The 16388-nt window shown below is 38.3% G+C and overlaps 1 protein-coding gene across 1 annotated transcript in view; it reads right to left on the reverse strand.

Moving 5' to 3' along the window:
* Positions 1-3387: 3387 nt before the first annotated feature.
* kcnh4a (potassium voltage-gated channel, subfamily H (eag-related), member 4a) overlaps positions 3388-16388 on the reverse strand; it is a 40276-nt gene continuing 27275 nt past the window's right edge. Inside the window, exons 14-17 of the mRNA XM_079874957.1 lie at positions 14474-14826; positions 14208-14293; positions 5326-5402; positions 3388-5205 (exon numbers count right to left, since the gene is read on the reverse strand). Coding sequence (XP_079731083.1) covers positions 4315-5205; positions 5326-5402; positions 14208-14293; positions 14474-14826 — 1407 coding nt within the window. The 3' untranslated portion in view covers positions 3388-4314. The remainder of the gene's footprint in view (positions 5206-5325; positions 5403-14207; positions 14294-14473; positions 14827-16388) is intronic.

Below are 16388 nucleotides of genomic sequence, written 5' to 3' on the forward strand. Positions count from 1 at the left end.
AACAGTTGATGGACCCCATTGACTTCCATAGTAGGAAAAAAAAATACTATGGAAGTCAATGGGGTCCATCAACTGTTTGGTTACCGACATTTTTCAAAATATCTTCTTTTGTGTTCAGCAGAAAAAAGAAATTCATACAGGTCTGAAACAACTTGAGGGTGAGTAAATGATGACCGAATTTTAATTTTTGGGCGAACTATCCCTTTAAGTGCGTATCATATGCACGCGAAAACTGCGTTTCATAACAACTACAAAAACAATTCGTGGTATTCGCACTTTCATGAGATCGGGCTGAGCAAACACATTTACGTTGTGGCAACGTCTGCGCGAAATTCAACAACTGAGAGACGACATTCTGACAATACATTTTTTTATGCTAGATATCCCCCATTTAGCATGTTATGTTTTGAGGTTAATTTTTAATTAGTCAGATGTTCGATAATTATAGCCTATACTTTTTAAATATTGTTTATCCTTATTATTATTTAATGGGCCTAACCGTAAATTAGAAACAAAACACCAAAGTGTACACTTAGAAGAGTAAAAATGACAGAAGGTTACGTTAATTCAACTTTATTAAAACTGCATGGCAATCAATTTGCACTTCCAAAAGTCATACATTTGTGGAAAAAAAAAACCCCGAAATAAACGAATATACAAATTTATTTTAAGTATAATAAAATAAAACATAAAAAGCAAAGGCAGATCAGAACATTTAATGAACAAAACCGGGTTCTGTAGGCTAGTCGAAAGCCGGGCGATAAAGGAGGATACATCCACAAATCCAGAGTAGCAAAACTAAATAGCAGACAAATCAAAGGAAAAACTAAACATGCGTGCAAGCGGTTACCAAACTTTTTTTTTTTTTTCTGTGAGTTTTCAAAAAAAATAAAAATAAAGTGCACCAAGTCTATGCGCTTAAGTTGCTGTCTGTTTGGTTTCCATGGTGACGCGTCTAGCTTGTTACGTGACACACCGCAGCCACAACAGCGCTGAATGAATGATGATCTGCTTTTATGTCATTTTTCCTTTTTTACATTTGTTAGCTATGGCATGAAATATCTGATATTCCGATTGTCAAATATATGCAACGCAATATATATATATATATATATATATATATATATATATATATATATATATATATATATATATATATATATATATAACGCAAAGTATTGCAAGAAAAAGGCAAAATGAATGCGATCTTAAGACAATTTTTTAAATACTCGACGGGCCGGATTAAACAGCCTAACTTTTATGTGGCCCGCGGGCCGTAGTTTGCCCACCCCTGGCATAGATATTGATATAACAATAACAAGGTAAGATGGCCTCTCCACAGTGGTTATTAGAAGCCATCTATGATTAGAAGCACGGCCGTATCAAATACTTTAGTTTTGATCTGTAGACAAGTGCTTAAAAAACGGACCCTTGTGTTGCCAGATCAAAACAAGTGCATGAAAACAAGATCAGCTCTGAATGTGGCTGAAGGTTATGTACTAACCAGTAATCACCGAGCTGGGGCGCTACAGGCCAATTAAACTTTTAATAGACCCGTTTTTTTCTCTCTCTCTTAAAACCATGCTTAAAACGCTGTCTGGTTTCTGTAAGGTAAAGTAACGCAATGGTCCTCAACCTTTTTTACTCAGGCCCTCAGTTGTCCAACACAATTTCTAATATTTCTGCTATAATTATACGACAAATCTGCTTGTTTTCAAACTGTCTATTAACCACTGATCTATATAGAATGACATTATATAGATCAGTGCTATTAACAGAAACAGTGAGTGGCCTAATACGATAATATATTGCATTTAATTAGCCTAAACACGATTCCTTTGAAATTTCAAGAACGGTTTGTTCTTCAATTAAAACAATTAAAATAGAGGGGGAGGAGACCTTGTTGGGCGTATCCATCATTTTAGAAGAGAGGGGACAGAATGTCAAGTGTAATAGGCTAACAGTTTTTTTGTTCTTCTGACCCGTCTAAATGACAGGTTACATTTTTGTTATCTCTTGCTTTTAATTGGCTAAGAAATCACAAATTAGTTATTGTTCAGCAGTGTATTTGGTTAAATACAAATCATTTTAATTGATTAATAATATAATATATTTTACATTTAAATGTTTTATGCCATCCTGGTTGAGGACCACTGAGGTAAAGACTCCTCCCTAGAATAGTTTCATTACGCATGTTTTATATGCTGAAAACTCCCGTAATTGTATTTTCCTGATATTCCTTTATTTAGTTCTTCTTACTCTCACATAGGCCTACTTGTTTCAACTGGAATCTGATCTATCTATAGTGTGATAGATGCAACAAACATGCTAATTAGTCTACCGCCCAGCGGTGTATGTACAATCGGCGAGCAGCGTGTCATTAAAGTTGTGCGTAGGTGGCGAGTACTCAGGCTATGCTGACAATTTCTCAACTGCTTTATGCCATTAATAATGTGCTAATTTTACACACAGCAACTGTTTGTACTCATTATCAGAAAAAATATTGAGTTCAATAAATGAATACGACACAAACAAATTACAATAGGCCTATGCTTTATACCTTATCTTTTCATATACTGGCAAGACTCTATTCCATCAGCCAATGATCCAGCTGCATTTCAGATTAAAACAACAGAAAAAGATGCACAGTCTACAAATAGGTATATATATATCCTTTATGAAATGTTGACATGAGGCATTCATGGGCCTGGGGAGGAGCTGAGAGATAACAGGTTGTTAAGATTTTCCCACAACCAAACAGCATGTGTGGGTAGCCTCCTGTGGCTAATGATGTGTCTGGAGCCCTGATGTAGACAGAAAGAGCGAGATGGTGGGCGTCTAAAGAAACATCTCTTTGGAGAAGATATGTGCAACCTAACCATCTCAGTATGTGTTGTTTAAACTAGATTTTTCCATTATGTATGTTTACTTAGATGTACAGTAAGGATAGGTTAATGGTTCTGATGTTACATAATAAATAAACAGTTACCATGTAGATTTCGGATAGTTTCTATGAAAATTATATGTGACAGTGTAAAGCCTATACATAATTAAAGGTTAGATTTGGTGAATATTTCAGATGAAAGACCAAGAAGATAAACAGCAAAAAATAAAAATTATATATATATATATTGCTCATATTTACCAAGGTTGCCAGTACTGTATTAATGGAAGACACTGTACTGTATCTTTCAACCTATTGAGATTTTTTATTTTATTTGATGAGCCAATCAGCCTCAAAGCAGCTTAATTAACAGCCAATACAATCTGTTCTTTATTTAAAGGAGGACAACCTGGTTTCTCGTGTAATGGGCCAATCAAACCTTACTCCATTAAATGAGCAATGGTGAAAATGGTTTATTCCCTGAAGAGGGCATTTTCAACAGGCAAATTCATTTTTATTTTTTTTTACAATCGCAAAGCATTTAATTTAGGCAGGCACAACCGAGAAATAAGGAAATGGAAGATTTATTTAACAATATAGGCATGAAACAGGCCCAGAAAAAGATATACTGTATGTAGAGAAAGTGTAGTTTCTGACGATGAAAAAAGAGGATCAGCAACAAAAATAAATGTATATCGTTCTGCACATGCTTTTATAAACATTCTGCATGTAAGAGACAAACAATTCAAGTAGTTTTTGGTAAACTTATACAACTATATATAAAATAAGTTATTTTAAAGGATGTTGGAAACCAAACAATTCTGGTTACTATTGACTTCTATTGTATGACAACAAAAAAAGACATTTCTCAAATGATCTTCTTTTATGTTCCACAAAAGAAACAACATGAGGGTGAGTAAATGATGACAAAAGTTTGGGGTGAACTGTCCCTTTAGCAGACTTGAAAATGCCAGGGAAATAATATATTATTATATCATGCAATTAGATACATTTTAAAGGTTTTCAAACTGAAAGAGTTTTAAAGTGAGGATTTGAAAAAGATTCTGGCTCTTCGTAATCTATGACTCAGTCCTTGGGGACACTGTCTTATGCAAAACCTACGCGGTGAAACCATGTAAAATCAAGCCATATAAAGTAAAATAAACCCAACCAGTGGAAACAGATTTTACCTAAATACAATTAAGCATGACTCATCCTGGCCTTTAAGTCCTACTTTAATCTAAAAAGTGGCAATTTTGAAACAATAGGCACAGTTGTGCACATTCTAGTGCTCATCCAGCATAACCCACGTACACTGCTCCCACAATGCATTGCATTTGGCTTAAAATTAGGGCATTATCCATGCAACAGAGAAAGAGCATGTTAGACGACTCTTCTTAATATGTCCTTCACTCCTGCTCAGTGATGGCTTAATCAATGTGTCGTTCCTCAGCAGGTCCTGGTTTCACCTGTTTCCCTCCTGTGGATGAAACGATGGGCTCAAGTGTGTGAACAGGACTTGATCCCACCAGATCATTCTGTCTCAGGCCTGTAGGGAAATGTAGCAAGCTGGAACTACAAATCCCGGAATGCAAATGTGAACTGACTGTTATGAGAGGCTCTGATGGGCCGGTTGGTGTAACGGATAAATGGATGGGTGTGGGTGCACTGGAGTGCAGGTCAGATGTCATCTGTATGTTTAAAGACGGATGCGACTGACTCTGGATGTTATGGGTGCACAGAGACAATGTGTTGCCAGGACCCCCACTCCGAACCTGAGGGACCAAACCACTAGACGGAAAGGCTGCCGCCAAGCCTAGGAGTGACCCGCCAGTGCAGGGAACATGGTTTCCTAGATAAGGAGAGTTTGGTGTGGTCTGAGAAGTCTGATATGGGTTTGACTGACTCTCTACACCCAAGGTAGCAACCCTTTCCTGGTCAGGGCAGCATGGAAAATAGGCTGAGTGAGAGCTGGGGGCTTGATTGAGGAGCTCAATGTCCCCTTCCTGCCCCAAGACGGAGCCTCTTTCCTGGGCATGGCTGACGCTGCAAATGCACGTGTGCCTGGATCCTAAAGAATCTCTCAGAGAGGGATCTGGCTGTAGGCAAGGACCGGCCGGCATGTTAAAGGCCAGCCTAGACGGCCAGTCGGCGGTAGAGGAGGCCACGTTGGTGCAGTTGGGTGATGTATGACAGTTGAAAGAGCTGAAGGGAGTAAAAGAGGAGGTGAAGTGCGGTGGGGTCACGTGTGAATGCAGGAATTGCATCATTTCGTGGAGCTCCTTGGTCAGTGAGGACACTTCCTGGTTCAGGTGGTTCATCTGGAACAGATTCAAATGTTAATATCAGAATATTAATGAATAACAAATACTGGTGACAAATGTCATAAATAAGAAAACTTATTTTATTTCTGTTGATTTGCAGTAGGTGTTTTCTGATACCTCTGCATTGAGTTGACGGAGACTCTGTCTGACTTCCTCTGTCTCAAGGAGAAGGTTTGCGCCAACCTGAAACGGGTCTAAAAGAGCCAAAACAAGTAAGAAACTGACAGTTTCATGTGTAGAACTATTATATTATCAGATGAATCAGTCTCACTGATCTCAGGTTTTTTGTTTTGTTTTTTTGATTATTGCGACCTGAATTAACTGAATTTGCAGCAGTTTTTATTAGGGCCCAAGCCCTGAAAGGGCGAAGGCCCTATTGTTTTCGTAAGGATTATTATTAGGGCCCAAGCCCTGAAAGGGCGAAGGCCCTATTGTTTCCGTAAGGATTATTTTTTTTTTTTTTCTTCATTATTTTTTTTTTTGCCTTTTTGACACTTTTGGGGCCCTTAACATGCTCAAAAACTCTTGAAATTTTGCACACACGTCAGAACCCGCGGCCATCAGGGCCGGGCTGAAGCTGGTACCGTGGCGTGGCAGGGGGGCTCGACGGCGCCCCCTGGAATGGGGTCCGAAAACTTGGTCCATAAATCAAACACGCTTGCATGTAATAATATGAAACTCAGTACACATATAGATCTCATCGGGCCGAACAACTTTCGTGCTCTAAGTTTTACAAAAGCCCAACAGGAAGTCGGTTATTATACGTTGTTTGGAAAACGCATACAATGGAATGTGAAATACTCCTCCTAGGGATTTCATCCGATCGCCACCAAACTCGGTGAGAATAAAGTCAAGACATTGAGGATGAATTCTTGCGAACAGATTTTTGATATCTCGAACGGTTTGGCCGTGGCGAGGAAACTAATTTATGGCGAATAATGGGACACAGGAAGTGTGTTATAACTTCTGCATACATTGACTGATCTTGATGAAACTTCAGCAGTGTATTCGTTGTAAGAGGCCGATCACATGGATGTGACTATTGTGAGTCAAAGTTATAGCGCCACCAACTGGCAGCAGGAAGTGTGTCACTTTCAAAATGCTTTGAAGTCACCCTCTTACTTTTACCCGATTTGCTTCAAACTTTATGTGTATAATGTAAACACACGGCAGATGTAGACCTGTGAAAGGATTATTGATATCTTAGATACTGTTGCCGTGGCAACGCATCAAATTTTAATATTCTTTTCGGATGCGTTTGAAACTCTTAGCATGCTTGAAATTGGATGAAACTCGACAGACACATAACACTTATTAGCCAGTAGACATGTGAAAAGTTTCAGAAACGGGCGTGGCAGGGGGGCTCAACAGCGCCCTCTTGAACAGGGTCTGAAAACTTGGTCCATATATCAAACACGCTTGCATGAATTAATATGAAACTCGGTACACATATAGATTTCATCGGGCTGAACAACTTTCCCTCTGTCAAGTTTCACGCCAGCCCAACAGGAAGTCGGCTATTATGGGTTGTTTGGAAAACGCTTGCTGTGGAATGTGATGTACTCCTCCTAGAGAATTCATTCAATCACCTCCAAACTCAGTCAGCATGAAGTCAAGACATTGAGAATGCTAAATTGCGGACGGATTTTTGATATCTCGAACGGTTTGGCCGTGGCGAGGAAACAAATTTATGGCGAGAAAAGAGAGGAGACGAAGTGTTATAACTTCTGCATACATTAACTGATCTTGATGAAACTTTAGCAGTGTGTTCGTGGTAAGAGGCAGATCAGATGGATGTAACTATCGTGAGTCAAAGTTATAGCGCCACCAACTGGCAGCAGGAAGTGTGTCACTTTCAACATGCGTTTGACAAAAGTGGGTGGGTTAGTTTTACCAACAGTTACAAAAATCAGTACATATATTGGTCTCACCGAGCCGGACAACTTTCTAATTTACAGTTATTAGCTCAGAGCAAAAGGAAGTCAGATATTTTGGTTTGAATGTGGATTTTTTGGATATTTCAGACTCTGAGTTTTTAGCTACTCTTCCTAACTGGTTTATTTTATTCACACCAAACTTTTTCAAAATGATAAAGATACATTAAAGATGCTAAATTGTGAACGGATATTAAACATCTCAAACGGTTTTGCTATAGTGAGGGACTAAAGTAAAGTAACACTTAAAGCCTCATCTTCTAAAAATGTAATTAAACACCATTTATTTCTATATAAAAGTATAAAAATATCACAACTAAACCCGTTTTATTCTTTTTTTTTCAATTTAATAAATATTTATAAGTTTAAAAATAGTAATTGTACTATTTAGTCCCATAAAAGTCAAGTCATACATAGGGCTATACTGCCCTCTTGTGTTAAAAATCAGGTAGGCCTATTGTATCTACTTAAAAATATACTAGGTATGTGACGGTGAGAATATTTTACCACCGGTTAATCGACGTGTGACACCGCTGGGGGCTTTTGAATCGCCAACTTAAAAACGAAAGTAAAATATGTTCGTCCACACTGACATTGATAGTGGTTGAGCGAGCGTTTCAAATTAATTCCTATGGAAGTAGGAATTAACTGAAAAAGTTCACTCTGTTCTGCTCGTTCCTCGCCGTGGATGTGCACCGTTATGAATGCCCGTGCAGCCATGAGCATTTTAGTTTAATTTTAAAATTAGAGCCTTTCGGGGGTTGATTGCTTGAAATTATTTTACAAAAGCACAATGTTGTGTTTTATTGCGACTGTACACAAATATAAGTTAACACTTTGCAGTTTGAATGTCGTCCTGTATAATGACGGAGTATGTTTTTATGTGTCCACTGTTCAAACGCGCCCACGCCACACACACACACCCACCCACACACACACGGTTTACTATCTTTTTGGGGACTCTCCATAGATTTAATGATTTTTATACTGTACAAACTGTATATTTTATATCCTTACACTAACCCTACCCCTAAACCTACCCATCACTGAAAACTTTCTGCATTTTTACATTTCCAAAAAAACTCATTCTGTATGAAGCTTGTTTACCCATGGGGACCTCTATTTAGGTCCCCACTGTGATACGAGTCCCCATGAGTCTGTGTGCATTCAGGTTAAAGTCCCCACCGGGACAGAAAAACATGAACACACACACACACACACACACACACACACACACACACACACACACACACACACACACACACACACACACACACACACACACTAGCATTGCAATCTTGACATTGCAGCCTGTTCATTATAGACTTAATAAAATATAATAATAAAATGGTCAACCTAACATATAAAGATTACACTGCTCTAAATAGTCAGTAGTACAATTCGTACAATCACAGTAAGCACCGCTCCACTGTGAATTTTCCAAGGACATTTTTGCGCATGTGAAGAGGATCATTTTTCCCTTCGATATTGGAACGTGAGTGAAGTACAAAGCATATAATAAACAATAGTTTAGCATCCAAAAAAAGGTCATTATATATATATATATTTTTTTTTTTTTTTTTTTTTAAGTGACAAGACAAAGAATATTACTTGTCTGATATATATATATATATATATATATATATATATATATATATATAAATATAGCTGCGAGCAGCGATGGAGGGCCCAAGCCGGTGACACCGCCACCCCGGTGCCTTTAGTGTAACTAAAGGCACCAGGTTGGCGGTGCCACCGGCTTGGGCCCGCAATCGCTGCTCGCAGCTATATTTTTTTTTTTTTTTCATTATTTTTTTTTTTGCCTTTTTGCCACTTTTGGGGCCCTTAACATGCTCAAAAACTCTTGAAACTTTGCACACAGGTCAGAACCCGCGGCCATCAGGGCCGGACTGAAGCTGGTACCCGGGCGTGGCAGGGGGGCTCGACAGCGCCCCCTGGAATGGGGTCCGAAATCTTGGTCCATATATCAAACACGCTTGCATGTAATAATATGAAACTCAGTACACATATAGATCTCATCGGGCCGCACAACTTTTGTGCTCTAAGTTTTACAAAAGCCCAACAGGAAGTCGGTTATTATACGTTGTTTGGAAAACGCATACAATGGAATGTGAAATACTCCTCCTAGGGAATTCATCCGATCGCCGCCAAACTCGGTGTGAATGAAGTCAAGACATTGACGATGAATTCTTGCGAACAGATTTTTGATATCTCGAATGGTTTGGCCGTGGCGATGAAACGAATTTATGGCGAATAATGGGACACAGGAAGTGTATTAAAACTTCTGCATACATTAACTGATCTTGCTGAAACTTCAGCAGTGTATTCGTTGTAAGAGGCCGATCACATGGATGTGACCTTTGTGAGTCAAAGTTATAGCGCCACCAACTGGCAACAGGAAGTGTGTCACTTTCAAAATGCTTTGAAATCACTTTCTTATTTTTACCCGATTTGCTTAAAACTTTATGTGTATAATGTAGACACACGGCAGATGTAGACCTGTGAAAGGATTATTGATATCTTAGATACTGTTGCCGTGGCAACGCATCAAACTTTAATATTCTTTTCGGATGCTTTTGAGACTCTTCACATGCTTGAAAATGCATGAAACTCGACAGACACATCACATTTATTATCCAGTAGACATGTGCAAAGTTTCAGAAACGGGCGTGGTGGAATGGCTCAGTAGCGCCACCTTTAGTCAAAAATGGAGGCTTAGTTTTTCCTAGAATCACAAAACTTGGTAGGTGTATTGTTCTCATCAAGCAGGACACATTTCTAATTTACAGTCATAACCTCAGACCCACAGGAAGTCAGATATTTTGGTTTGAATGTGGATTTTCTGGAGAATTTTCTCTCTCTCTGTGTGTGTCTGTGTGTGTGTGGGGGGGGGGGATTTGTCTATTCCATTTAATCTTTGTTTTTCAAGGTTTCAGGGGCTTTTGGGGCCCTTAACATGCTCGAAAACTCTTGAAACTCTGCACACAGGTCAGAACCCACGGCCATCAGGGCCGGACTGAAGCTGGTACCCGGGCGTGGCAGGGGGGCTCGACAGCGCCCCCTGGAATGGGGTCCGAAATCTTGGTCCATATATCAAACACGCTTGCATGTAATAATATGAAACTCAGTACACATATAGATCTCATCGGGCCGAACAACTTTCGTGCTCTAAGTTTTACAAAAGCCCAACAGGAAGTCAGTTATTATACGTTGTTTGGAAAACGCATGCAATGGAATGTGAAATACTCCTCCTGGGGAATTCATCCAATCGCCTCCAAACTCGGTCAGCATGAAGTCAAGACATTGAGGATGAAAAATTGCCAGGGGATTTTTGATATCTCGAACGGTTTGGCCGTGGCGAGATAACTAATTTATGGCGAATAATGGAAACAGGAAGTGTGTTATAACTTCTGCATACATTAACTGATCTTGATAAAACTTCAGCAGTGTGTTCATTGTAAGAGGCCGATCACATTGATGTGACTATTGTGAGTCAGAGTTATAGCGCCACCAACTGGCAGCAGGAAGTGTGTCACTTTCAAAATGCTTTGAAATCACCGTCTTATTTTTACCCGATTTGCTTCAAACTTTATGTGTATAATTTAAACACATGGCAGATGTAGACCTGTGAAAGGATTATTGATATCTTAGATACTGTTGCCGTGGCAACGCATCAAACTTTAATATTCTTTTCGGATGCTTTTGAGACTCTTAGCATACTTGAAATTGGATGAAACTCAACAGATACATCACACTTATTAGCCAGTAGACATGTGAAAAGTTTCAGAAACGGGCGTGGCAGGGGGGCTCAACGGCGCCCCCTTAAACGGGGTCTGAAAACTTGGTCCATATATCAAACACGCTTGCATGAATTAATATGAAATTCGGTACACATATAGATCTCATCGGGCCGAACAACTTTCCCTCTGTCAAGTTTTACGCCAGCCCAACAGGAAGTCGGCTATTATGGGTTGTTTGGAAAACGCTTGCTGTGGAATGCGAAGTACTCCTCCTAGAGAATTCATCCAATCCCCACCAAACTCGGTGTGCATGAAGTCAAGACATTGAGGATTCTAAATTGCGGACGGATTTTTGATATCTCGAACGGTTTGGCCGTGGCGAGGAAACGAATTTATGGCGAGAAAAGAGAAACACGAAGTGGAATAACTTATGCATACATTAACTGATCTTGATGAAACTTCAGCAGTGTGTTCGTGGTAAGAGGCCGATCAGATGGATGTAATTATTGTGAGTCAAAGTTATAGCGCCACCAACTGGCAGCAGGAAGTGTGTCACTTTCAACATGCTTTTGACAAAAGTGGGGGGGTTAGTTTTACCAACAGTTACAAAAATCATAATATATATTGGTCTCACCGAGCCAGACAACTTTCTAATTTACAGTTATTAGCTCAGAGCAAAAGGAAGTCAGATATTTTGGTTTGAATGTGGATTTTTTGGATATTTCAGACTCTGAGTTTTTAGCTACTCTTCCTAACTGGTTTATTTTATTCACACCAAACTTTTTCAAAATGATGAAAATGCATTAAAGATGCTAAATTGTGAACGGATATTAAACATCTCAAACGGTTTTGCTATAGTGAGGGACTAAAGTAATGTACAAAAAGGAAACTAAAAGCCTCATCTTCTAAAAATGTAATTAAAAACCATTTATTTCTATATAAAAGTATACAAATATCACAATTAAACCCATTTTATTCTTTTTTTTTTCAATTTAATAATTATTTATAAGTTTAAAAATAGTAATTGTACTATTTAGTACCATAAAAGTCAAGTCATACATAGGGCTATACTGCCCTCTTGTGTTCAAAATCAGGTAGGCCTATTGTATCTACATAAAAATATACTAGGTTTGTGACGGTGAGAATATTTTACCACCGGTTAATCGACGTGTGACACCGCTGGGGGCTTTTGAATCGCCAACTTAAAAACGAAAGTAAAATATGCTCGTCCGCACTGACATTGATAGTGGTTGAGCGAGCGTTTCAAATGAATTCCTATGGAAGTAGGAATTAACGGAAAAATGTTCACTCTGTTCTGCTCGTTCCTCGCCGTGGATGCGCACCGTTATGAATGCCCGTGCAGCCATGAGCATTTTAGTTTCATTTTAAAATTAGCGCCTTTCGGGGGGTGGATTGCTTGAAATTATTTTACAAAAGCACAATGTTGTGTTTTATTGCGACTGTACACAAATATAAGTTAACACTTTGCAGTTTGAATGTCGTCCTGTATAATAACGGAGTATGTTTTTATGTGTCCACTGTTCAATCGCGCCCACGCCACACACACACACACACACGGTTTACTATCTTTGTGGGGACTCTCCATAGACTTAATGGTTTTTATACTGTACAAACTGTATATTCTATCTCCTCACACTAACCCTACCCCTAAACCTACCTATCCCAGAAAACTTTCTGCATTTTTACATTTCCAAAAAAACTCATTCTGTATGATTTATAAGCTTGTTTACCCATGGGGACCTCTATTTAGGTCCCCATTGTGACACGAGTCCCCATGAGTCTGTGTGCATTCAGGTTGAAGTCCCCACCGGGATAGAAAAACATGAACACACATACACACACATACACACACACACACACACACACACACACACACACACACACACACACACACAAACACACATTCCAGCATTGCAATCTTGACATCGCAGCCTGTTCATTATAGCCTTAATAAAATATAATAATAAAATAGTTAACCTAACATATAAAAATTACACTGCTCTAAATAGTCAGTAGTACAATTCGTACATTCACAGTAAGCACCGCTCCACTGTGATGTTTCAAGCTCATTTTTGCGCGTGTGAAGAGGATGATTTTTTCCGTCGATATTGGAACACGAGTGAAGAACAAAGCCTATAATAAAGAATAGTTTAGCATCCAAATACATTGCAAATGTTGAAACATTTTGATTCTAATGAGAGGGTTACGTGAGCCCAACACTGCTTACTTTCATTTTTATTTTTACTTTAAATTTAAAGGATTTGTTGTGGAATATTTTGAGTGTATCATAAAATCAGAATAAGGTAAGTCAAGTAATATTTTCTGTCTTTTATATATATATATATATATATATATATATATATATATATATATATATATATATATATATATAAATATAGCTGCAAGCAGCGATGAAGGGCCAAAGCCGGCGGTACCGCCACCCCGGTGCCTTTAGGTAACTAAAGGCACCGGGGTTGCGGTGCCACCGGCTTGGGCCCGTAATCGCTGCTCGCAGCTATATTTATATATATATATATATATATATATATATATATATATATATATATATATATATATATATATTTTTTATTTATTTTTTACAATGGAAAGTAGCAATAATAATTATTATGCATTTGGATAATTAGAGTCAGTGAAAGTAGGAGTACAATTAATGGTGGCTTAAATGTGCATAATCAGTGTGTTTACAGTACATGTACAACAAAACACTGATAACTATTGAAAATAACATGCGCACACTGAATAAACTACCAGAATGGGACTAAAGGTTTACATGCAAAGTGACATTTTGAACATTTATACAATAACAGAACACCGTTTAATGTTTGTACATGACCTTACAGATTGTCAGGTCATTAAAAGTAATAGGTGTAAGATGCATGTAATTTCATGTGTTGACATATTGATGTTTTGCTAGTATTTAGTTTCAGGAATTTCAGGGGGTGACTGAAGTGATTAAATCCTTACCTAATTTAAATTTTATTTAATACATTTTAAAAATGTGTTTCTAGACCTGTAATAATTCTGCAAATTCATAAATTTGTACAATGCCATGGGAATCATAATAATGAATATAAATAATATATATATATTCGGGTAGACATTTTGAGTAAAACATAATTTTTTTTTAAATCCATATCCTTAATAAGAGGGGTTTTGAATATTGTTGTGGACAATTAGAGTAAAGAAAAGTTTGAGAACCTTATAAACCATATGATCTAAACCATAATGCACTAGTCTAATATTAAGGGAGAGTCCACCTCACCTTTGACCTCTGTGTTAGGAGATGGCTCACTGTGCTCAACATTGAAGTGAAAAGCATGTTCGTTATCCTCAATGCCGTCGACAACCCTACAGGACAGACATGAGGACATTAGTGCATCAAAAATCAACATTATCTGCTGTCAATATCAATAGTATTTTATATGAGTGTTTTCTTCTAGAGGTAGAGCCACTGAAAATATAGTTAAAGCAAAGAATACAAATAATGAAATAATAAAAAAGTAATAATGAATTCTGGTTTCTGCTTACCGCGGGCTCAGGTCCAGAGGGCTGACACAGTTCAGGGTGGGAATGAGCAGTTTGGCTGGTCTGTGGCAGAAGCTGTTGTCTATTCTTGGGGCGGGAACTGCACCTGGAGACAGATCCTCGTGAAGTGGCATCTGAGGAGCAGGGCTTTGTACCCGGGAGCTTTTAATGGGCGATCTGCAGAGACGGAGCATGCCAAGGTGCCGAAACTCCTCCCCTAACATGGCACTCAGATTAGTCTGAGATGAAGGACCACCCAAGCCAGACAGCAGGGGCTTCCTGCACTGGTTGTGTCCAGCATACTCCTCTTGCTCTGCCTCCACAATAAAGGGTAGCTTGGAATCGGCAAAGCGTTCCTAGGAGAGATAGAAAGGGATAAAAACATAGGTAATGTGATTTAGAGGCCACTGGTTGATTTGTTATTATTCTTTTATCGTATTACCAGTGCAGAATATATTTGAATGTGTCATAATCACAGCCTTAAAGGCTTTATGAATTGTTTTTGGTTCATTTGCAGAACACAGGAAATGCATGAGTGTTTGAGTGCGAGAAATAAATAGAAAAAGGATTCATAGAGCAAGTAAGCTACTTGATTAATATTATTTTTTGGAGCTCATAAGAAGCATACCATGCAGTTAAATTGGGATTACTGAATTTTGGCCTACACTGATAAAAATGGTTCTGTGACCCATTTTGGCCTCTTCCCAACTTGCAGCAGTATGGTGACATTTTTGGCACTTTCTTTTTTACACTTTTGGGGGCAGATTTACTAAACAAGGCAAATCAGCGTTTGATCACGATTCCGCGATTCCAAAACAGCACCGATGGGAGTGGAAAGTTCTGCGCGTGATCTACTGACGACGACGCGTAAATGAATGAACACAGACGCAGTCAGATCATTTTCATAATGACCAACGCAATCTACCAGGTAGCGTTTGGTTTAAGACGTGCTTTTTTGGGGCAGTAAATAATGGCGCAAACACCAGTACATTGACAGCGCAAACCTTAGTAAATCACCTTGCGTGATTCATTTAAATACTCTCCTCCCATACATTTTGTGTCTGAAAGGGAATCTCCTACATATGCAATAAGGTCAGCCGCAAAAATAACCATGCCTTTTCAGTGCAAATTTTCCACTGCGTGTCTTTAATAAATCCTAACAGTAGTTTTTTAACGCCAAAAGAGGATTTGCGTTGGCCCAAGCTGTTAGTAAATCTGGCCCTTGTTGTTGATTTGGTTGCCATGTTTAGAAATTAAAAAAGTATTAAAGGAATGTTTTGTGACATCAGGATGACTTAATTGCTTTATTAAAATGATTCTCCATTTTTTTTCTTTTTTTTATAAAACAAACAAAACACAAATGTGTTTTTGTCTTATGGGTGTTCATGTGTTAAATATGCATGTGATGTTTTCAATAAATCCTCCCAAAAAAAAAAAAGAATTATTTTAGAGTTTCATGACCCTTTAACCCTTTATGTATACCACAGTTCAATAGTTTGTGGTCAAACATTTAAAAAGAAAATAAATTAATAGCCTACTTTTATTCAGTAAGGCTGTATTAGATTATTAAAAAGTCAAAGTAAAGACATTATAATGTTACAAAAGATTTCAAGCTAATCCAGTTCTTTTGATTCCATTCATCAAAAATGCTAAATATACTCTTTTTAAGGTGATACAACTTAAAGTCAGTATGAAGTTCTGTCATTACCACTCTCTGAGTGTTTGGCATGGTAATGGGCATGACAATGTTGATATATTTGATCTTGGTGGAATAGATCTGCTACGCTGCTGCTGATTTTATTGCTGCTACTGCCAATACATACACAAACACACTGCTGAAATGCTGCTGCTGTACAATATAGCACACGTGGATTACTCGTGGCAGATCTACACAGGTGGAGCTGGGGAAGGTGGAGGG

This window comes from Squalius cephalus (assembly GCF_949319135.1).
Source record: "Squalius cephalus genome assembly, chromosome: 1".
In the NCBI taxonomy this organism is placed as follows: domain Eukaryota; kingdom Metazoa; phylum Chordata; class Actinopteri; order Cypriniformes; family Leuciscidae; genus Squalius; species Squalius cephalus.